Consider the following 24,107-nt stretch of genomic DNA (forward strand, 5'->3'; position numbering starts at 1 on the left):
ATTACGGGTGGAGGATGATGGATAAAATACATTTATGCACAGATTACACAGAGATGGCAATATCAACTAAACCAACACATGATTACATGTGTAAACAAACACTCGCCACCATGTGGTAAGAGCAGTTTATGGTACGAGTAAAGAAGAATGGAGGTTTGGTTTCAAGCCCTCTATATCCATCAGGAGTAATTAAAGTCCTCACTTTTTGGCTCTTTAAATAAACATTCCTTCCCCCACACAAAGAGTGAAGAAAGAGCGAGAAGAGAAGGGTAAGGGAAAAGGGGAGGGGGTATGAGGGAGGCACAGAGAAGGCACTGCTATAACTGCCAGGCAGGACACATCCATATCTCAGTCTGCCTCACAGAAAGAGAGACAGTGGACAGTATCTCAACTAAAACCAACTACACTTCAGAGAACACAAAGAAATGAGAGCAACCATCAGACTGATACGAAAGGAAAAACCTTTTTAGAATTGTTACGTTTTTGTACAAGGAATTCCAAACAGACTTCAATTCCCAAAAAACAAGGAGTGCATGTTGTGTTAGTCAAAGGCAACCAAAAGAAGAGGACTGCTTGAGTCACACTATCAGGTGAGTGAGTGGAGGGCGCATGTGAAACTGACCTATATCACAATCTACAGCAGGGGAACGTTTGGAATTTACACTGATATATGCGTCTGCTTGATTACTCTTTTTACATTAATTCACACAACCGTTAGCTCAGTACCTGCAAGTGAACTTCTGTGTAATCCATTGCTGAGTGATGCATATCTGTAACATCTGAGGCGTTTGCAAGTGAAATAAAATATGTTGTTTGATCATTTAAAATACCACATCAGGCAACAGCATATGTTGGTGGGGGAATAAAATAGTCTGAAGTCCTGAAGACGTATCATAATGCAAATGTGTGGATGAGTTTAAAGTATAAACCGATATAATTTTCGCTCTATGCATGCATAAAAAAAGAAAAAAAAAAAAAAAGTTAATTCTCAATTTGGCGGTTCTCAGAAACCTGGAAACGTTAGTGGGTGGAGAAATCTAGTGTTATTCCTGTGAGCGGCGATCTGGTGTTTGTTACATGTTGAGTCACCTGCTGTGTAACAAACAGAATACAAAGGCAGGAAGACAACACAACAGTCAGCAAGCGCACAAACGTGTGCATGTCTCCCTCATCATGCATCACTGATGGCACATTCAGGATCTAGGGTTTAAGGGTCAGAGTGCATGTGTGTGTGAGAGAGTCCAAGACCATCCTGTATCCATTTTTAGGTGATTTGCGTATGGCACTGAGGCCACAGCTGTATGGTGTGTAAACTATTTGTGTAGTTTGACCTCAGTCTATTGTTCTGGAAGGCTATCTGCATGGTCAGCCTAACCGCCTGAGCATCGAGGAGAGCGAAGGGCACCTAAAGTTTACTGGAGCCTACAACCTGAAAATTTAGCATGAAGCTCAGTATAAGTACAAAGAAACATTAAGAAAAAAGAAAAAGTCTCTTTGGGACCATAAACTTCTGTACTGTAAAAGTAGAACATTTATACATTCATAGTATCATTTGTTGTACTTATTCTGAAGAACTTTATTTTTGTAACAAACCTTGCGTCCAGACAGAATGGTTCTTATTTCCGTTTTACAATATACTTATGACAAATGCATATTACAATAACCTTTAAATACAACATTTATTTTGTTATTTGGGTAAAATGTAACTGCTTGGTTAGGTTTACCCATACAAAATAATAATGAAAAAAAAAACAACAGTTAGAGGTAAAAGATGTAATCCCCAGAAGTGAGGGTTACTAACTCTAACTCTTCGTCACTTGATTGTATCGCCTGTGTTGTTCCAAACACACTCATATACACATCAGTTTCCGCCACAAAGCTCCAACTAGCTTTCAGATAACAATCAGTCTCTGATAAAAGACCTAATTAAAAGATCACAAACCTAGCTTCCTGGCGATAAGTGATTTAACCTCGCGCTGAACTTTTTTGAAGCTGTCCAAAGCAAATGTAAAAGTTGACTATGACCACTTTCCAGGCTTTCGAACAACTGCTGACAAGAATTGAGAGAGAAATAACCTCAGAAAGCTCAGTGGAGTCACTTTCGTCAGCAAAGACAGATCACATTCACAGATTTTTCAAGGTGTTGGCAGAAGTATGATCACAGATTTTAGGATCTATAGCCACTTTTGAGTAAATTCACTGTTAATCAAGTCTTGTATGATTTAATATCAAGCCTACAAGAGAAAACACAAAAGCCATCAAGCGCTTACCTTTCACAAGTGCTTTGTAATGTCCTTCATTCTCTGTCATCAGATCAAGATGAGCATGAACGGCACACTGGAGAAAGGGGCTCATCACCAGGCCCTCGACCTCTCTGAAGAGCTCCCAACCAACAGCCATCATCACCACCACCATCACAATCACACCGGGCTCCAGCACACAAACTCCTTGGCCTCCACTCTGCCGGCCGGGACCCCAGTAGGTGGGTCTGGAGTGGTTGTACCGCCACCGTACTCCGCCGCGGAGGCTGGGGGAGGTGATGCTCCGCTGGAGCTCCGGGGGTCTCTGGACTGCTGGGCGTGCTCAGTGCTGGTGACAGCGCAGAACCTGCTGATCGCGGCCATCAACGCCTGCCTGGCCGGGTTGGTTTTCGGGCTCATCCTAACTCCTGCTATCGTCATGGTGGTGTTCGGCTTCATCTGTCATTCAACGGTAAAAACTGAAATCAAAAGAAATTAAAGTTTTTCATGTGTAGAGCACTTAGACCAGACCAAAATAAAGCTGCTTAATTTCACGGGGTCAGATGGTAGGAGACTTTCAGAACATCATTAAAGAAATTATTTATTAAGATTAATATTTATTTACAATTGTTTAGCAAAATACTGATAAAGATTCAATTGAAAAAGTTTAGTCCAAGTTGTCTTTTAGCATTTAACATTCACTAAAGTCGTGCATTGAATTAGTGATGAAAAGGCATGGGCAATTTTTGGGAGATTATTAATATAAATCACACAACGCATTTACTAACGTTTGCACTAATCAAAATTACTGGTATTTGTGCAATTATTTACACTAAAAAAGAGCATGTTTTAAAGCAGGCAGTAATTTGTGCTGCTCTTGGTAAATTGCTCTGGTCATTATAAAAAATTATCTGCCTGTGTTTTTTTTTTTTTTTTTTGCATTGTTAGTAAATCAAGTTGATACATCAAAAGATAAGTATGGTAAGTAAAGTAAATAATTAAAAAAAAATTAAATCAGATTTAAGATTTTGCAGATCAAATACCAATGGGAGGACTAATGCATAAGAATGTCCTTTATAATCTGTGAAAAAGACTCAGAATAAAACCTAATCATGATTCAGAGATATTCTTCTAGGGATTTATGGGAGTTTGGCCTCTGCTTCTCTTTGATTCACCAAGTAATCTCTTAATCTTGGGCATTTCTCAGCAGTCTGAGTGCAGGAGTATTAACAGGGGCAGGTCAGGAGTTGGGAAGATGACGTCAGATGAGGAGTGTTTTCAGGACAGAAGTGGATTACTGGAGTTTAAAAAACGTTTTCTCACAAACTTGTATAGCGACCGCCCTCGACATTCTTGCCCTTTGACCCACCGAAGAGTAGATCTACTGCTTCTCCACCGTATCAGCTCTGTTCTTTTTCAACAAAAGACTCTTACGTTGTACCACAGAATTAACAGACATGTTTCTGTAAGATACAAACCTTTCATCTAACCATTACAGGCTCTCTCTCTCTTGCTAAAAGAAAACGGCTCAAGTTATCTTCATGTAGCACCCGTGGGTCAGTAAGGGTCAATGTGTGCAAATAAAGGCTGAAATCTTCTGACCTCTTCAATTACCAGACCTTTAGAATCCAAGACCAATGGCCAGTTGGACCAATTAGTCCCCATGTGACACTAGATCACCTATGAAAGAGAGATAAATCCAAAGATCAGTAAGCAGCAACAGACCACCAAGGTATTCCACAGAGTAAATAGTTTGTAATGCATTAACTCTTAGATTAATGAATGAATCTGCATAATTTAAAACCAAATCAAAGACTGAAGAGTGTGCATTTCTCTCTGTTTTGGGTCATATGGTTAATATCAAGGCCACATAGGTGCATCGATTCCCTGAAACTGCTTCGTTCAGATTGAGTCTTATTTGCACACGCAACAGTTCTACAGACAGCTGGAATACCTTGTACTTTAGAGACATAACGAAAGAGATTTCTGAGATGATTTTCCTCACCCTCAGGCATTCCAAGAAGTAGATGAGTATGCTTTATCTAAACAAATTTGGAAAACTCAGCATTACATCACTTGAACACCAATGGGTCCTCTGCAGTTAATGGGTGCCGTTAAGAATCCAAACAGCTGATGAAAACATTACAGTAAATACTATGCCTTTCTACCCACAATTAAATTGCAGACCAAAAAAAAAAAAAAAAAAAAAGCTTCTCTCAAATACAGCTGTCACAATATCATTTAACGATGGTGGGGGGTTGGTTTTCTAAAACTCTTCAAGAACGCTTGTTTTGAGTTGTAATTTTTACAAGCATCTACTTGAGTGAAGAAACCTGTCAGATTGAGAAAGCGCAGCTCGAATGCAGATGGGCTTTATCAGCTTTCTCCCTCCTACTCTCTGTTTACTCAGTCGCCTGTTTTTCCTGCCTCTCCTTCCCTCCAGCTCACGGGGGATAGATGAAGAATGTAGGGGTCTTTTTATGCATCAATCCTTTCTCTCCTGTGCAATGCCATTTAAACAAAATAAGGACGTATCATGCATATTTAAATATGCTATATACATTTACAACTACTGTAGCCTGACGTAGGCTGATGGAGAATGTATATTTTGATAGTAGTCAGCTCAAAGTGAGATTTTTTTGCGCAAGTTTATCATATAATTTAGCAATACTTTCCCAAAGAAATCTTTACAAAGTAAAAGTCATGTACTGAGGTTTTAGTGAATCAGACCAACAGTGGTCTTCTGTCAAAATATAAAAATAACAACAATAATTAGAAAGAAAACACTACCCTGGCAGTAACAAACGGTCAACTCACTAAAGAAAACAAGCACACGCTTGGTAGACATTCTTGTCCAGTGTGTCTGTTCTTCGTCTGTCCACACCTCAGAGACGCTGTTCCTCCACATACACTTAATTTCTCATTGACGCTCCTCAGCAATGCCTACATGCATTCCACCACTCATCCTTGACCCCACACAATGTCCACATTAGTCAAATGTCTCTCTTTTCAGGTGCGCCCGCACAGTTCGTCGCCATATTGCTCGGATCTACTGACGGACGGTGGCTGCGTGGCTCTGCTGGTTGTGGGTTTCTTGCTAGTGACTCCACTCCTGGTTCTGGCCTTGGCTGCGTACTGCCGGCTTGCTCGTCACCTTCAGCTTGGTCTGTGCTTTATTCCATACAGTCGTGCCGTCTACAAGAACCTTCCAGCTACCCATCACCGTGGCTTGACAGGGGGCTGCTGTGGACAGCGATCTGTGAAAGGAGATGGGAAGGGAAAGGTGTGGGTGTAAAGGGAAAAGACTACACTTCTGTTGTATTGGAAATGTGAAACGTTGTGAAAGAACACACTACACATTATAGACCAAAAAAACCCCTCACTAAATATTTCAATGTATATGAAAGACAAAAAGAGGCAAGGATTACCTATTTACTTTTTTTTAATAGCCAAATACACAATGTTCATCAATTTCTGATGCCTATATATTTAATGCAACTGTTGTAGCACAATAAATTTTAATTAGTCAATTTCAGTACTCGCCATAATATAATCAAATACCCAAAACTGATGTGTATGTACTCTTTGTATTACAAACACTTCCTTAAATATAGTTATCACATTTTTAAAACCTCGTCAAAAATAATGGGTTTTTTTTTAATAACATGTACAGTGTTGTGTATTTCCATTTTCTTTAAATGTTAGGCCTATATAAAAAGCATTAAATACTGTATTTACACAGAACTGATGGGCTGCACTTAATTTCTTATGGATTCATTTTAAAAAATATTACATTTACTGATAAGCGCTATTCTGAGGGTGATTGTTTCTCACCAGGACACTTACAGACTGCGTATTTATTACTGAAGATGAAAAAAAATACTGTATTTACAAGACCAATATTTCATAACTGCTCCACCACAGCTAGAACAAAAAGAGACAAACAATCAAGTGACTGGCCACGTGAGAAGTGCATTCGTAGGATCATAGAACTCAGAACAGCTTCTCCTGTGAATAGATCCATTCCGAATCCCTAAGTCTTATCACTAAGGTGCCAAACGAGAAACATCTGAATAGGACTAAAGTCAAAAAGCCGGAGTGTCAAGACATACTGCAGAAGTTATGTTACTGACATTAAAAACAGAGACAACCAAGCCGCTTAACTACAGTTTATGGAAAGCATGTAATCACTCCAGCTCTCAAACATAATATGGTACAGGAGTTAAACATTTTCAAAATAATGTACTTCTACATAGAAGAAAAAAAAAAAAAAACCATCAGTTTGGGATTAGAAGGCAAAAAGCAGCACATAGCCCCCTCTAGTGTTAGAAGCAAGCTGTTCAGAAAGTCCTAAACAAACACACACAAAAAAACAGACAAATAATAACATCAATAATAATAAGGGGCGCAAAATTGCTAATTAATATTCCTACATTTATAACAGGTTAACGCAAAATGGAACTAATTGTATTACCTATGCGTTAAGGAGAAATATACAAGAACAACTATAACCAAACACGACAGAATACCGCTAAAAGAAGTTTGCAATAACAATTACTCTAAATAAATACGTACTTCTATTTTTAATTAAAACCAAACGCTATTCTAGTCTACGATCGTGCAGGCCTGTGATAAATCGCACCCTGAGCCCCCGCAGCGCCGGCTTTGACCGACTTGTCCGACAGAGGTCTGCCTCGGCATTAATGCGCTTCCAGGCCCGCGGACACCCTTCTAAAAGCAAAAAGACGATGGGACCAAGCACCTTGTGGACACGCGCATGCTGCGACCATGTGAAAACTTTTATGCCATCTAATTGGCCTGGAGTCTACAGTCTACTTCTTCACAATTCCGCGCTTGCAGGGTCAAAAGAGGCATTTATGTCCGTTTGATGCTAGCTGTGCATTATAGCTCTCTACTTGATTTTCCCTTCTATTTTTATTATTCTTAATACTAGTTAGTATTATTATTGATGTAATGCCGCGTTTTCTATTTCCTTTGCATTATTAACGTGATGGTGTAAAATTACTTTGTATAATATTCCGTGGGAAACGCATATTAAACAAGAGATGACTCAGATTCATGGCTTAATTCCTATTCTGTCAGGATTACATTAAATGTAATATGCTTACGGACTGAGAACTGTTTAATGTGTTCTTGGAAAAATGTGCATCTGGTCTTAATTATTGTCATTTTCTTCATTTTGTAACTGTTGCAAGTTATTTTAATTATAATATTTAAATAGGATTTGCAGGTTTATTTATGAGGCTTAACCATATAGCTCAAAAGGAATAGATTGCTAATTAGATGGTGAATATAGAAATCTATAATATTATGAGTACAATATATTTATCTTCTAGGTTGTGTCTCGATATGCTGATGCCAGTTATCCGTCTTCAAACCCCCAGTGCCATAGTGGTGGGGATAAATGAGACCCGGGCCTACAGAGACAGAAAAAAAGACACCGCTATCCATTGTATGGATGCATTTCCACACTGAAAGCCATTCTAAATATAATGTTCAAGTCTGCCTCAGCAGGAGTGATGCTAGCATACCAATCACACCAATCTGGAGATGCTCATCAAAGCCATCAGTTTAACTCGTTCACATGGTGCAACTTCATGTGTCAAGACAACTCAAACTTGGGGCAACATTTCGGCTTGTCTAGATAGCCAATGAAGAGATCAAAGGCCCTGCTGGGATAGATGAAAGTGGAGTCAGCCATTTCAAGTCACCATGTAAAAAAAAAAAAAAATTATATAAAAATATATATAATGTTTATCTGTAATGTAATATACATAGAATTTACATAAAATATACAAATATACATATACATAAATGACAATGTCATTCCTGAGTTAGACCACAAAAGCCAATGTTCTGGCTAAGGAGGAGCATGTGTACAAGGCGGAGCTCACCCTTAAAAAGAGGGGGAAGAAGAAAAAAAAAAAAAAAACCTGTAAACCCACCAATTAACAAAACACATGTCTCCCTAAAAACAGTTTTCCCCCATTCCAATATTCATCATTTTGGTTCTGAACCAATAACTCATCTCTGTGACAAAGCATCGGCCACCACATTCTCAGATCCTCTTTTATGACAAATCTCCAAATGATGCACAGTTAATACCCACCTCAACAAGTGTCGATTATGATTGTACATTTTGTTTAAAAAAAAAAAAACTAAAGGGTGATGGTCTGTATAGACAGTCACAGGAAATAGGCTGTCCCCAACACAAACATCAAAATGTCATAACGCCAGTATAAGTTTCCTTCTCGATGGTTGAATGATTCAACTGGTGATGGTTAAACTTAGCAGAGAAATAGACTTGAACTATGAGGAATCACTGGACAAAATGTGGGTGATGGATGAAGGCCTTAAGGAGAGGTACAGAAGAGCTGGTGAGGCACCTCCTGAACTCATGCATGTAGGCTGTGTCTGCTTTTATGTCCATGGCGTGCCTTCTGGAACAGCTCTGCTGTGAACCTCCATGATTTTAGCAGCAGTTCGGCACATGGTTCAGCATCTTTGCACTTGGCACACTGGAGTAATGCTCTGTTCATCCACACAAATGGATCCATCTTTGATGCAAAAGTTGAAGTTCAGTAAGCGCTACTCAACCGCCCACTTGGCTGACACCAGAAAGCACAGACTAATGGACGGCATTTTAAACAGCTGTGGTCTCATTATCATTATGAAGCAAAGGCTCAAGAGTTACCACTGAAGCATTGAATTATCAAATTGTTCCAGTGTGTGCAGCAAAGAGTGACTGAGGATGATGCTGAACTCTACAAACTTGGCATTCCAATCCTAAAAATCAACTCCAAGTTGATCGCGGCCTTGTCAGCCACAAATGTGATGGATCAAAGTTTGTCTGACCTCTGTAGTCATTAAAGAATTTCTGTAAAAAACAACAATGATGCGACCATCTTTCTGAAGTCATTTTAACCCTCTGTAGTTTATCTTTGATTCTCAAATGAAAATTGTAATTTTGACTCCCTTCTATAAAACAGTAAATTACTCCGAAAATATAAAATATAATATCAAATTTACTATTTTAGCTTTTTTTTCCCATTTATGCACAAGGAAAAAAAATATTACTACAAAATTTGAGCAGGGATCCTTTCTTTGAGTTGACACGGAATGACCCTGGTGTGAATCTATTGGGCAGTCATTGTTCAGATAAACTCAAAGGTCCCGCTGGGATAGATAAGTGCAGTCAGCCTCTTCAAGTCACTAGATAAATAATCTGATGCAAACAAACAAACAATATTAAACATGTCGCACATCGCATATGATGTAGGTATAAACAATTTTATCTTTATTGTAGTATACTAGTGACAGGGAAACTAAGTCTTGAAGTGCAATCTAGAGGATCATAATGAATAATAGTGTTTGCATAACACTGGGTAATTATTACTCAAATGGGATAGCACACACACTTCAAAAACCCTTCACCTTCCCCAGCTCCACCTGTATACATCTGCAACAGGGTGATTAATGTATGTTATACATGGGGAGCAGCAGCGTTGCAGATATATTTCACCAAAACCAGACACATTAATATTGTCATGTACACCATGTTACCATGCTAAACTCAGAGTTGTCATGACAATGCTAGAAACAACATTATTAATACTATTTTCCACATACTGTACATTGTTACTCCACACTCTGCCTTACCTTGTCTGTAAAATGTTGATTTTTACAAAGCTCATCGTTCTGAAAATCATGTTGCGCTCTAATTGGCCAGCTATCCAGTACCTCAAACATGTGATAGAAATGTATCATCCCTTATGATATTTGGAAACAGCATCTTCAATACATGGCATTCTTTCAACACAGTGACTTTTCTGTATATTTACCTTATAATTTTTGCTTTTCATCTTTCATCTGCTAATTTTAACGATCCAGTATCAATACATCTATGATTAGACATACTGCTATACCAATGTACAATAAAATACAGATACATTTTTTAAAGCAATAGTGCCACCCCAACACATCAGCAAATAACTATATAAACACTGCACAATGCTTTTCTATTTTTAACCAGGAAATCAGGGGAGAGCGCGAACGCAGTCCCCCACTACCAGAAATTATGCAGTCGAGATTCCCACATTTGGGGAATTCGCAGGGGTCAGCACAACCGGAGTGCAATGGCTGAGCCTCGCCCTGGGTGAACCACCTTCATGATCATGGTATCTCCCCTGCCAGGTAAGTATGAGTTCTACACCCACCCTGAAGGGGGAGCACTTCAGGGAACATTATTTTCAGTGATGGTGAGACGTTCTCCACTCTATATGGTTCATCATCACAATCTAAACTCTTAATCTACTCTAAACTCTTGACCTCTAGAGCTATTGAGTTTTTAGTCGGTCACCTCCAGGGCTTGATCATGCCATGTCGGGGCTTCCTTGGGGGACACCTGCCAGAGATTTTTGGCTGGCTGAAAACATGGTCCCATAGTACTTGAGCTTGAGGAGTGAAGGCGGAGTTTCTTCACATCATAAGAGTGTCAGTGCCATGGATGATTTCAACAGCATTAATGGCCTTTAAAATAATTTTAGCTCAAAATTCACTTTCAGATAGTAGCCAGTGCATGAAATAACTCCTGTTTGAGCTCCTATGTGGATTATGATGATCATACAAGGCAGAAATATAAGCTATACAAAAGACTAATTTTGGACCGTATAGCTGAATATAATTAGCAGCTAGCGAACAGATTGCTTTGCTTTTTTGACTCGTGATTGTCCTTCAGGGGTCAAGGAATCACACAATCTACAAGCTAATCTCTAAGGTGTTATGGACTATTTTTTTATTGTTATACACCGATTCAGACAGTGAGGCCTTCAGTGTTGGACAGATTACTAAAATTAATCAGTTCAATTGAGTCTGTATTATGTGAACTGGCGGAAGTGAATAAGCAATGTGTGTTAAACTTAGTTGTAAGGACATTGCAAAAAAATTGGTCAACATGGAAAACACCATCACTGCATAGCATTGCATAGAAAGTGTGTTTACTTCTTTTCACTTGTCAAAAGAAGTTAAGGCAATTTTTTTTTTACCAGCTCAATTCACACCACCAGCAATTAGCATTAATTCTAGTAAAAAAAAAAAATATGAATGCTCTACATTAAACAAGGATGCGATCTTCCAAACTTTAACAGTCATGTCAGTTGATTCTGAGGGAGGAAGAACAAAGACATTTAAACAGAGTGTGATGAAAATATGTTTTGGTGACCGCCAATAACTTTAGTACATCAAAAACTACTTTCTAAAAGGTTAGACTTCAGCAAGCCATCCTAAATATAACTGAACATATTAAATCACTTTAAACTCTATCAAAATACAAATATAAACTATGCCTTTAAACATACTTTCAGCACAAAAAAAGAACAGAACAAAAAAAAAAAAAAAAAAACTATTTTTTGACTATTTCAGGGGGGTGCACCATTCCCAGAAGTACTGCAATACCGGGTCGATGCGTGGAGTGGATGGAGCAAGCCCCTATTCCATCTCCCTGCTCCAAAAATCAATTTAATATATGGTGCCCGGGTAGGGCACGTATCAGATATTAAACTGATAAGAACAGATACTACACTTGATCTTAGCCAAAAGGCCGAGAAGCGATACCTACAAATGGTCATCAACAGAAACCACATGCTTTTACACAGCAAATTAGACGGTGGCAAGCTTTTATTTAGCTAGTTACATTTTTTATGCCTTTTTATAAGTTCTTCGATTGTTAACATAGTTCGGGTAAAGTAAGGCTTTAAAGCATCATGAAGCCCCACTTACTTGAGCACCGGTCGTTCACACCTTAGATTTGAAAAGCTTCAAGTAACGGTCGTACAAAGCTGTGATAAAATGGGAGGGTAAAGGATGGGATGAGGGGAGGAGACAGTATGAGAAGAGGAGGAGTCAAAGCACAACAACACAACAGTCCTATAAAAATAAAAAAAAATATCACACTAACTACAGACACATTACATTTTAAAATGTATCCATATGATCAAAGAAACAAAACAAACAAACAAAAAAAAGGTGAAAGTATAATTAGCATAGGTTGACATATCAGAGTTCAAAAGAGGACAAAGAAGCCCCAAAGAAGTGTACCACCCAGACTGTTGCATGCCCAGAGTGAAGCATGGGGGCAGATCAGTGATGGTTCAGGCACCAATATCATGGCATTCCCTAGAACCAATACTTGTGCTAGATGGACACGTCACTGTCAAAGCACTACCAAACCACCATGTGCACCCAATGGTTCAAACATTGTATCCTGAAGGTGGTGCCGTCTTATCAGGATGATAATGCACAAATACAAACAGCAAGACTGGTGACAGAGTAGTTTGATGGACATGAAAGTGAAGTTTGCACGATCACCAGATCTAAATATTATTGAGCCACTTTGGGGTGTTTTGGAGAAGCAAGTAACGAATCGTTTTCCTCCACCAAGCATCAGGTAGTGGGAATCTCTACAAGAAGAATGACTCAATCCCTCTGGCCGCTGTGCAGGACTTGTGTCTGTAACTCCCAAGATGAACTGATGCTGTATTGGCCGCAAAAAAGGAGGCCCTCATGGTCCAACCCCTGTATGTATTACGAATACAGATGTAGAAAACTTGTTCACAGAATGAAGATCTTTCAAACAAGCACAGGGTGGAATACATTTCTATTTTTAACCAGAATAATCAGGGGAGAGCGCGAACGCAGTCCCCCACTACCAGAAATTATGCAGTCGAGATTCCCACATTTGGGGAATTCGCAGGGGTCAGCACAACCGGAGTGCAATGGCTGAGCCTCGCCCTGGGTGAACCACCTTCATGATCATGGTATCTCCCCTGCCAGGTAAGTATGAGTTCTACACCCACCCTGAAGGGGGAGCACTTCAGGGAACATTATTTTCAGCGATGGTGAGACGTTACTTCCTCACTTCATTTGGTTCATCATCACAATTAACTCTAAACTCTGGATCATTTTAAATTACTGGTGCAGTTTTCACAGTAGTACAAAAACTACAGTGATCACTGAAAAATACATAGAGAGAGTTGGGCTTTCTGATGAAAGGCTGCTCACTGCCGAGCAAATGGGTGGAGCTTGTGTGAAGCTCCCCCTCACTAGACATACAGCTAAGGGAGAAGCGAATGTAATTCATGCCTAATGGGTGGAGGGAGAATATCCACCCACACCCTAGTGACAATTCTATCCTTCCACTCCATCTGACATCCAGAGAGGTGGAGCTGGAAGTCATCTGATTCTGCAGTTAGTATCAATAGCTTCTGACTGGCCACAGTGGCGGTCTCTCCACCAATCGTGTAGAAATGAACTACCAATCAGATAAGAGATGCTCAAAGCTCTCATTTTTTATTACCATTGAAAGCTTCACAAACATATTTTCGGAATTTAAAAAGGAATATTATACAGGATTGTATAACTAGAACAAGTGCACGGAACTGATGATGTTCCCTCAAAAACAGTCCAAAGAAATGGAAAGAATGTAATGACAACCAACTCTGATTTTATTAAATAGGCCTACATTTTGTAAAACATGGAAAAACATGAATTTTACTATGGATTATTATGCATGCCGATTTTATTTTAAGTTATTAAGCTAAACCAGTGAATTAATAAGAATGGTACAGAGCCTATGAGTATTAGCTAGAGCAGTGGTTTTCAACCTGTGGGCCGCGGCCCCCCAGTGGGCCGCAACGGTATTGCAGGGGAGCCGCCAGTTATTATCAATAGAAATAATAATATTGCTAATGTACGTAAAAATGTGTAGTAATAATTAAATATCATAATTAATTAATTAAATAACAAAAAATAATAATAAACTGTTACTATGCATTCACTATTCCAGGTCGTTGATTGGTTTAAAAACAACCCGCCGATTTAGGCTATGTAACATATTTTTGCTGCATACATGCCAAAACAGATGTAAACATGGATAAATGGTTGACAACGGGATCGCTGAAAAGGGAAAATACTTCATCTACAAGTAAGCAGGACACAGAAAAGACTCAAAATAAACCTAAAAGAAGAAAATATAGCAGCGAGTACCTAGCGCTAGGTTTCACATGTGTGGGAGCGGAGAACGAGCAGCTACCGCTCTGTGTTGTATGCTCAGAAGTCCTGTCAAATGAAGCTTTAAAACCGAACAAATTACGAAGGCACTTGGAAACAAAACATAGTGAATATGCGTCCAAGCCAATTGAATTTTTTGAGAACAAACTTAAAGAATATCAAAGCAAGAAAAAAACTATTGAATCTGCGTTCTCTGGAAACGACAACAGTAGAGCAGTGGAGGCATCTTATCGCTGGAAAACCACACACAATTGGTGAAACTTTGATTTTACCTGCCGCGAAAGAAATGGTTGGTGTGATGTGTGGAGAAAAGGCCCGCAAGCAGTTAAATCTGATTTCACTTTCGGATAATACGGTTGAGAGAAGAATAAATGAAATGGCAGATGATATAACTCAGAAGTTGGTTAAACACATTCGAGAGAGTCCCTTTTATGCCATACAGTTGGATGAATCGACCGATATAGCAAACCTTTCCAACCTCCTTGCCTTTATACGGTATGTTCATAATGGAGAGTTACAAGAGGAATTCCTTTTCTGTAAGCCGCTGCCGGCTCAAACAACTGCCGAAGCCATTTTTGATATTTTGAATGCATTTATTGTTTCAAATGGAATCGATTGGTCTAAATGGGTTGGTCTGAGCACAGACGGAGCACGAGCCATGGTGGGGCATCGGAACGGAGTCGTTGCGCGCGTGAAAATAGTTGCTCCGCTTATGAGCTCCGTCCACTGTAGTTTACATCGGGAAGCACTAGCTACCAAGAAGATGCCCACAGATCTGAGATGTGTCTTGGATGAGGCTGTTAAAATAGTCAATTTCATAAAGACTAGGCCCCTTCAGTCACGTTTGTTTCGACTTCTCTGTGAAGAAATGGGAAGTGACCATGTTCAGCTTCTGTTACACACTGAGATACGATGGCTTTCAAGAGGCCGGGTGCTTACTCGTCTCTTTGAATTACGCAACGAAGCACAGATTTTTTTTATCAGACTCAAATTTTCCCCTTTCGGACCGCCTCGGTGATTTTGAGTGGCTTGCAAAATTGTCCTACCTTTCTGATATTTTCAGTTACCTAAATGGAGTGAACTTGAGTCTTCAAGGCAAATCAGTGACAGCATTTCAAGTTCAAAATAAAATGGAAGCCACAATAAAGAAACTGGACATTTGGGCCGGGCGAATTTGCAAATCAAAATCAAAATCCGAATCGTTTGAGAATTTGTCACATTTTTTGTCAGAAGAAGCCACGAGCCTGCCCAACTCAGTTAAAAAGCTGATTGAAGAGCATCTCCAAGGACTGAAGAGCCAGTTGCGTGACTACTTTCCTTCTCCAGATGTTCAGGTTACCTGGATTGAAAATCCTTTTGCAAACTTGTGTGAGGGAGCCGTCACGAGTTTAAGTGCAAAAGAGCACGACAGCCTCATTGACTTATCTTGTGACAGTGCTTTAAAATTAACGTTTTCTCAGAAAACTTTGACGGATTTTTGGATTCATACTCTCTCCGAGTATCCTGATCAATCTGACAAAGCTCTAAAGTTTTTGATGCCATTTCCGACAACATATTTATGCGAAGCAGGATTTTCTGCGTTGGTGGCACTCAAGACAAAATACCGGAATAAGCTTAACGTTGAGCCTGATCTTCGCTTGCAACTTTCTTCACTTCAGCCCGACATACAGCGCTTAATCAGTGCTAAACAACACCAACCTTCGCATTAGGTGAGTGATAGATGTTGTTTATCGGATGTTTATCGTAATTGGCACGTAAACAAGTCCAGAATTTGTTTTCTCTTTTTTTTTTTTTTTTGCATGTTATCCGTTTTACTAAATTTGTACTTGTAGTTAACACATTGCAATTAAAAATGAAAAAGGGTCAGGAAGCGGGATCACGGTCTCAGTTTCCTTTGGGTCTTTTTTTTCTTTGCTTTTTCTCTTTATTTCGCTCAATGGTTTCTCTCCCTTAAATCGTTCGCTCTATATCTGCTCTCGATTTGCGCTTCTCACTCGAGCCTGACTCTAGTCTTGATTTGTCCAGTGTTCCAGTTCTCTGACGTTTTGACTGCTCGTCTCAACCCTGGTCTCTGCCAGTTCCTTCTGACTGATGGCTCCGATGACGGATTTGGTTTTCCCGTTTACTTAAGAATTGTTAACCCGAGTGTCTCGGGGCTTGGTGACCTATTATGCACATTTTCTGGTTATTCAACATTACCCGTTTATTCAATAAAGACAGTTAAAAGTCATGCTTCTGAGTACTCAGTTACTAACCCGACACAAATAACAGGTTCATTTAAATTTTTTTGCAGTGGGCCGCGGAAACATATGTGTTTTTGTGGGCTGTGAGTTAAAAAAGGTTGGGAACCACTGAGCTAGAGATTCGCTGAAAACATTGATAAGCTTTCAAACGCTCCTGTGTATATCGTGGGCTATACAAGAAATCTTATATAGTACTATAGAATTTATTTTATTTCACAATAGTGATGTATCTTACAACATTATTTTTTGCTTCAAATAAGGCCTTTGTGATATTAAATAGTTTGATCCTAATTATTGACACCAGTGCATGCTTAAAAAAGATGAGGAGACACTAAAGATGAGAACAATTAAGCAATTAAATTAGCACAAGAAACTAATTGCAGGCAACAGGACAAAAGTAGAACAATAAAATAAGAATAATTCTACAGTAAAATAATAAAAAAATTGCTACATTGGGTAAAGTAATTAAATGTGTTATTAAACTTTCCTTAAAAGTTACAAATGTGATATAATCGAGCAATAAAATATTTTCTTTTTTGTTTTTTTGAGTAAACGTTATTGTCATTCTCTCATTCAGTAAAATTAATGACTGGGAATATTAAAATGCTTCTTTTTCTTCCGCTTATCGGGGGCTGGGTCGCGGGGGCAACAGTCTAAGCAGGGACACCCAGACTTCGCTCTCCCCAGACACTTCCTCCAGCTCTTCCGGGGAAACACCGAGGCGCTCCCAGGCCAGCCGATAGACATAGTCCCTCCAGCGTGTCCTAGGTCTTCCCCGGGGCCTCCTCCCGGTGGGACATGCCCGGAACACCTCCCTTGGGAAGCATCCGGGAGGTACCCGGGACAGATGCCCGAGCCACCTCAGCTGGCCTCTCTCGATGTGGAGGAGCAGCGGGTCTACTCGGAGCTCCTCCTGAGTGGCCGACCTCCTCACCCTATCTCTAAGGGAGCGCCCAGCCACCCTACGGAGGAAACTCATTTCGACCCAAAGCTCATGACCATAGGTGAGAGTAGGAACGAAGATCGACCAGTAAATCGAGAGCTTCGTCTTGCGGCTCAGCTCCTTCTTCACCATGACAGACCAGTACAGCGACCGCATTACTGCAGAAGCTGCACCGATCCGTCTGTCGATCTCTCGTTCAATCCTTCCCTCACTCGTGAACAAGACCCCAAGATACTTAAACTCCTCCACCTGAGGCAGGAGCTCCCCACCAACCTGAAGGGGGCAAGCCACCCTTGTCCGACTGAGGACCATGGCCTCAGACTTGGAGGTGCTGATTTTCATCCCTGCCGCTTCACACTCAGCTGCAAACCGCCCCAGCACGCACTGTAGGTCTTGGCCAGATGCAGCCAACAGAACAACATCATCAGCAAAAAGCAGAGAAGCTATCCTGTGGTCACCAAACCAGACCCAATTAAAGACAGCATCTCTTTCACGCTTTGAGACTATAGCAATTAATCCCAAACATAATCGTGCATACTAAAACACTAACAAAGTATTGTAAACTCAACCAAACCTAAATATATAAACTTCTTCAATCATCTATCACTTACAAAACTTTCTTCTTTTAACCAGTTTAGGGGGTGCACCGTTCCCAGAAGTACTGCAATACCAGGTCGATGCGTGGAGTGGACGGAGCAAGCCCCTATTCCATCTCCCTGTTCCAAAAATCAATTTAATATATGGTGCCCGGGTAGGGCACGTATCAGATATTAAACTGATAAGAACAGATACTACACTTGATCTTAGCCAAAAGGCCGAGAAGCGATACCTACAAATGGTCAACAGCAGAAACCACATCCTTTAACACAGCAAAGTAGACGGTGGTAAGCTTTTATTTAGCTAGTTACATTTTTTATGCTTTAACTTAAGTTCTTCGATTGTTAACATAGTTCGGGTAAAGTAAGGCTTAAAGCGTCATGAAGCCCCACTTACTTGAGCACCGGCTGTTCACACCTTAGATTTGAAAAGCTTCAAGAAACGGTCGTACAAAGCTGTGATAAAATGGGAGGGTAAAGGGTGGGATGAGGGGAGGAAACAGTATGAGAAGGGGAGGAGTCAAAGCACAACAACACAACAGTCCTATAAAAATAAAAACAATATCACACTCACTACAGACACATTACATTTTAAAATGTATCCATATGATCAAAGAAACAAAACAAACAAAAAAAGAAGGTGAAAGTTTAATTAGCAGTGTAATAGCACAGTTTTGCTTAAAATATTGCAATGTACACAACATTATGTGTGACATCAGAGTTCAAAAGAGGACAAATTGTTGGTGCACATCATGCTGGTGCATCTGTGACCAAGGACTGCTAGTCTTTGAGATGTATCAAGAACCACGGTATCCTGGATAAATGTCAGCACACTACCAAGAAGGACAAACCACATCCAACAGGAGTAACTGTGGACTCAAGGGGAAGCTGTCTGAAAGGGATTGCATCCAAAAAACATAACCACAGCAACCCAATTCACTGCAGAATTACATGTGCACCTCAAGTTTCAATAGTGCCAGCAGTGTAAATCTTGGGCTGTGGGCAATGTGAAACATGTATTGTTCTCTGCTGAGTCCACCTTCGCTGTCTTTCCCACAACCGGGAGAGTTACGGTGTAGAGAAGCCCCAAAGAATCGTACCACCCAGACTGTTGCATGCCCAGAGTGAAGAATGGCGACAGATCAATGATGGTTCAGGCAGCAATATCATGGCATTCCCTAGAACCAATACTTGTGTTAGATGGGCACGTCACTGCCAAAGGTCTACCGAAGCATTCTGGAGGACCATGTGCACCCAGAGTAGTTTGATGGATATGAAAGTGAAGTTTGCACGATTGCCACTTCGGGGTGTTTTAGGAGAAGCTGTGCAGGACTTGTATCTGTAATTCCCAAGACACACCAATGCTGTATTGGCCTCAAAAGCGTAGGGTGGAATACATTTCTATTTTTAACCAGAATAATCAGGGGAGAGCGCGAACGCAGTCCCCCACTACCAGAAATTATGCAGTCGAGATTCCCACATTTGGGGAATTCGCAGGGGTCAGCACAACCGGAGTGCAATGGCTGAGCCTCGCCCTGGGTGAACCACCTTCATGATCATGGTATCTCCCCTGCCAGGTAAGTATGAGTTCTACACCCACCCTGAAGGGGGAGCACTTCAGGGAACATTATTTTCAGCGATGGTGAGACGTTCTCCACTCTATATGGTTCATCATCACAATCTAAACTCTTAATCTACTCTAAACTCTTGACCTCTAGAGCACATGTGTCAAACTCACGGCCCGCGGGCCACATCCGGCCCGCATTGTAATCATATCTGGCCCGCAAGATCATTTTACATTATCGTTATTCATGGCCCATCGATATGAAGCGCTGTTAACGCAATACTGCACAGAACTACAGATCCCATAATGCAACGCTTCAGCTGCCTTGCCGCTTACTTCTCGCGTCAATTAAGTCTAGCTATTACAAGATATTACGAAGATAGCCGTTAGCCGAAGATACCCCTCACGATGCCGAAGAGAAAAGTTGATTCTGAAAACAGAGCCTTTAATAACCGATGGGAGGCTGAGTATGTTTAATGACATTGCCGGTAAACTCGTGTGTCTCATTTGTGGAGCTAATGTGGCTGTAATTAGAGAATTCAATATAAGATGGCACTTTGAGACAAAACACAAGGATAACCTGAAAGACCTGGATTCAGAGCAAGTAATGTTGAACCAAGTCAGCACAAATGTTTTGAGAGTTTTGAGTTGCTTCGCAACCATTTGCCGTCGATGTTGAAACTGCACCTGCGCAGATTCAGATGGAACTGATTGAGCTGCAGTGTAATGGGACACTGAAAGCAAAGTACGACACTGCAGGACCCGCACAGTTCATTCACTCCATCCCTACATCAATGCCTCAGCTCCGTCTTCATGCGGCTCGAACCTTGTGCATGTTTGGGAGCACATATCTGTGTGAGAAGCTCTTCTCAGTGATGAAGATTAACAAAACAGCACACAGAAGTCGTCTCACTGATGAGCACCTGCTGTCCATCCTGAGAATCTCCACAACACAGGACTTTACACCAAATGTAAACAAACTTGTTGCCAAAAAAAGATGCCAGGTATCCGGCTGCGGTCAGAGCATATAATCAGATCAGAGTCATAAGAGCAAAGAAAACTGAATGATTTGAATTGTTATTGCTGAAAAGCACACATTTTATGTATATTTCCAGGTTTTGTAACATGTTCATATTTCTAACTTGTATAATTTCGACAGGAGATATTTTTAAGGAGAGCAAAATCTTTTGGGATATTTAAGTTTATTTTTTTTATATACATTGACATAGGTGCAAAGGAATTTGAATGTTATATTTAACAAGATATTTTTATGAAGAGCAAAAAATTAAATAGAAGTCATTTAAGGTTTAAGTTTGTTTCAGAATAATATTCCTGTCTGTTTTTATTCATATTTATGTTCCAAAAACATTTAGTTTTAGTGTGTTAAATAAATGTTTATCCTGTTCGGCCCGCGACCTAAAGTGTGTTTTGAATTTTGGCCCCTTGTACAATTGAGTTTGACATCCCTGCTCTAGAGCTATTGAGCTTTTAGTCGGTCACCTCCAGGGCTTGATCACGCCATGTCGGGGCTTCCTTGGGGGACAACTGCCAGAGATTTTTGGCTGGCTGAAAACATGGTGCAATAGTGCTTGAGCTTGAGGAGTGAAGGCGGAGTTTCTTCACGTCATAAGAGTGTCAGTGCCATGGATGATTTCAACAGCATTAATGGCCTTTAAAATAATTTTAGCTCAAAGTTCACTTTCAGATAGTAGCCAGTGTATGAAATAACTCCTGTTTGAGCTCCTATGTGGATTATGATGATCATACAAGGCAGAAATATAAGCTATACAAAAGACTAATTTTGGACCGTATAGCTGAATATAATTAGCAGCTAGCGAACAGATTGCTTTGCTTTTTTGACTCGTGATTATCCTTCAGGGGTCAAGGAATCACACAATCTACAATCTAATCTCTAAGGTGTTATGGACTATTTTTTTATTGTTATACACCGATTCAGACAGTGAGGCCTTCAGTGTTGGACAGATCATTAAAATTAATCAGTTCAATTGAGTCGGTATTATGCGAATCAGACACTGGCGGATGTGAATAAGCAATGTGTGCTAAACTTAGTTGTAAGGACATTGCAAAAACTTGATCACGGAAAACACCATCACTGCATAGCATTGCATAGAAAGTATGTTAATTACATGAGTGGAACACTTGTCAAAAGAAGTTAAAGCAGATTTTTTTTACCAGCTCAATTCACACCACCAGCAATTAGCATTAATTCAAGTTTAAAAGAAAAAACTATGAATGCTCTACATTAAACAAGGATACGATCTTTCAAACTTTAACAGTTATGTCAGTTGATTCTGAGGGAGGAAGAACAAAGACATTTAAACAGAGTGTGATGAAAATATGTTTTGGTAACCGCCAAACATTTTAGTACATCAAAAACTACTTTCTAAAAGGTTAGACTTCAGCAATCCATCTTAAATGTAACTGTACATATTAAATCACTTTAAACTCTACCAAAATATAAATATAAACTACGCCTTTAAACATCTACTTTCAACACACAAAAGAAAAACTTTTTTTGAACCATTTAATGGGGGTGCACCATTCCCAGAAGTACTGCAATACCGGGTTGATGTGTGGAGTGGACAGAGCAAGCCCCTTTTCCGTGAGATGACTAACTGTTTATTCATTTTGCAAACGATCTCAAACTCACACATGCCGCAAAATAAAATACAATGCTAAATCATTTTTAAGAGTAAATGGGAAAAAGAACCCATCAAAAACACTAAACAACTCAACACAACTAACTATCCTCAACACAACATAAACAAAAATGCTAGCTCTTTTCTTTAACCAATTCAGGGGGGGTGCACCGTTCCCAGAAGTACTGCAATACCGGGTCGATGCGTGGAGTGGACGGAGCAAGCCCCTATTCCATCTCCCTGCTCCAAAAATCAATTTAATATATGGTGCCCGGGTAGGGCACGTATCAGATATTAAACTGATAAGAACAGATACTACACTTGATCTTAGCCAAAAGGCCGAGAAGCGATACCTACAAATGGTCAACAGCAGAAACCACATGCTTTAACACAGCAAAGTAGATGGTGGCAAGCTTTTATTTAGCTAGTTACATTTTTTATGTTTTTTATGCTGTTAACATAGTTTGGGTAAAGTAAGGCTTAAAGCATCATGAAACCCACTTACTTGAGCACCGGCTGTTCACACCTTAGATTTGAAAAGCTTCAAGAAACGGTCGTACAAAGCTGTGATAAAATGGGAGGGTAAAGGGTGGGATGAGTGGAGGAGACAGTATGAGAAGGGGAGGAGTCAAAGCACAACAACACAACAGTCCTATATAAAAAAAATACAAAAATATCACACTCACTACAGACACATTACATTTTAAAATATATCCATATGATCAAAGAAACAAAACAAACAAAAAAAAGAACAGTAATAGCACAGTTTTGCTTAAAATATTGCAATGTACACAACATTAAGGTTGACAGAGTTCAAAAGAGGACAAAGAAGCCCCAAAGAAGTGTACCACCCAGACTGTTGCATGCCCAGAGTGAAGCATGGGGGCAGATCAGTGATGGTTCAGGCACCAATATCATGGCATTCCCTAGAACCAATACTTGTGCTAGATGGGCACGTCACTGTCAAAGCACTACCAAACCAACATGTGCACCCAATGGTTCAAACATTGTATCCTGAAGGTGGTGCCGTCTTATCAGGATGATAATGCACAAATACAAACAGCAAGACAGAGCAGTTTGATGGACAGGGAAGTGAAGTTTTGCACGATCACCAGATCTAAATATTATTGAGCCACTTTGGGGTGTTTTGGAGAAGCAAGTAACGAATCGTTTTCCTCCACCAAGCATCAGGTAGTGGGAATTTCTACAAGAAGAATGACTCAATCCCTCTGGCTGCTGTGCAGGACTTGTGTCTGTAATTCCCAAGATGAACTGATGCTGTATTGGCCGCAAAAGGAGGCCCTCATGGTCCAACCCCTGTATGTATTACGAATATCTCAATCAAACATACAGATGTAGAAAACTTGTTCACAGAATGAAAATCTTTCAAACTAGTAACAAGCATAAGGTGGAATACATTTCTATTTTTAACCAGAATAATCAGGGGAGAGCGCGAACGCAGTCCTCCACTACCAGAAATTATGCAGTCGAGATTCCCACATTTGGGGAATTCGCAGGGGTCAGCACAACCGGAGTGCAATGGCTGAGCCTCGCCCTGGGTGAACCACCTTCATGATCATGGTATCTCCCCTGCCAGGTAAGTATGAGTTCTACACCCACCCTGAAGGGGGAGCACTTCAGGGAACATTATTTTCCGTGATGGTGAGATGTTACTCCACTCCATATGTATCATCACAATCTAAACTCTCAATCTCTATAGCCTTTTATAGCTAAACAAAGTCAAAGAACAATCTGAAATGATGTCATTTCAAAC

At 40.1% G+C, this 24,107-nt stretch overlaps 1 protein-coding gene and 7 non-coding genes across 8 annotated transcripts; 1 reads left to right on the top strand and 7 right to left on the bottom strand.

Moving 5' to 3' along the window:
- Positions 1-304: 304 nt before the first annotated feature.
- tmem88b (transmembrane protein 88 b) lies at positions 305-7,316 on the top strand. Its single transcript, XM_043245967.1, has 3 exons — positions 305-590; positions 2,314-2,712; positions 5,254-7,316. Exons 2-3 carry the CDS (start codon positions 2,320-2,322, stop codon positions 5,533-5,535), a joined length of 675 nt encoding a protein of 224 aa, XP_043101902.1. The 5' UTR covers positions 305-590; positions 2,314-2,319; the 3' UTR covers positions 5,536-7,316.
- A 2,982-nt stretch (positions 7,317-10,298) lies between these two features.
- On the bottom strand, positions 10,299-10,462 carry LOC122349841. Its single transcript, XR_006251534.1, has one exon. It is a non-coding gene; the product is annotated as a U1 spliceosomal RNA (small nuclear RNA).
- Positions 10,463-11,680: 1,218 nt separating this feature from the next.
- On the bottom strand, positions 11,681-11,871 carry LOC122349821. The gene has a single exon (XR_006251514.1). It is a non-coding gene; the product is annotated as a U2 spliceosomal RNA (small nuclear RNA).
- Positions 11,872-12,935: 1,064 nt separating this feature from the next.
- LOC122349806 lies at positions 12,936-13,099 on the bottom strand. The gene has a single exon (XR_006251500.1). It is a non-coding gene; the product is annotated as a U1 spliceosomal RNA (small nuclear RNA).
- Positions 13,100-18,149: 5,050 nt separating this feature from the next.
- Positions 18,150-18,340, bottom strand: LOC122349819. Its single transcript, XR_006251513.1, has one exon. It is a non-coding gene; the product is annotated as a U2 spliceosomal RNA (small nuclear RNA).
- Positions 18,341-19,530: 1,190 nt separating this feature from the next.
- LOC122349807 lies at positions 19,531-19,694 on the bottom strand. Its single transcript, XR_006251501.1, has one exon. It is a non-coding gene; the product is annotated as a U1 spliceosomal RNA (small nuclear RNA).
- A 2,799-nt stretch (positions 19,695-22,493) lies between these two features.
- On the bottom strand, positions 22,494-22,684 carry LOC122349815. The gene has a single exon (XR_006251509.1). It is a non-coding gene; the product is annotated as a U2 spliceosomal RNA (small nuclear RNA).
- A 1,090-nt stretch (positions 22,685-23,774) lies between these two features.
- LOC122349813 lies at positions 23,775-23,938 on the bottom strand. Its single transcript, XR_006251507.1, has one exon. It is a non-coding gene; the product is annotated as a U1 spliceosomal RNA (small nuclear RNA).
- Between the last annotated feature and the right edge of the window lie 169 nt (positions 23,939-24,107).

Source organism: Puntigrus tetrazona, chromosome 7 (genome assembly GCF_018831695.1).
Source record: "Puntigrus tetrazona isolate hp1 chromosome 7, ASM1883169v1, whole genome shotgun sequence".
Lineage (NCBI taxonomy): Eukaryota > Metazoa > Chordata > Actinopteri > Cypriniformes > Cyprinidae > Puntigrus > Puntigrus tetrazona.

Coding starts and splice junctions, on each gene's coding strand:
- tmem88b (XM_043245967.1), top strand. CDS start 2,320: ATGAGCATGAACGGCACACTGGAGAAAGGGGCTCATCACCAGGCCCTC. Junction 2,713..5,253: donor GCTTCATCTGTCATTCAACG/GTAAAAACTGAA, acceptor CTCTCTTTTCAG/GTGCGCCCGCACAGTTCGTC.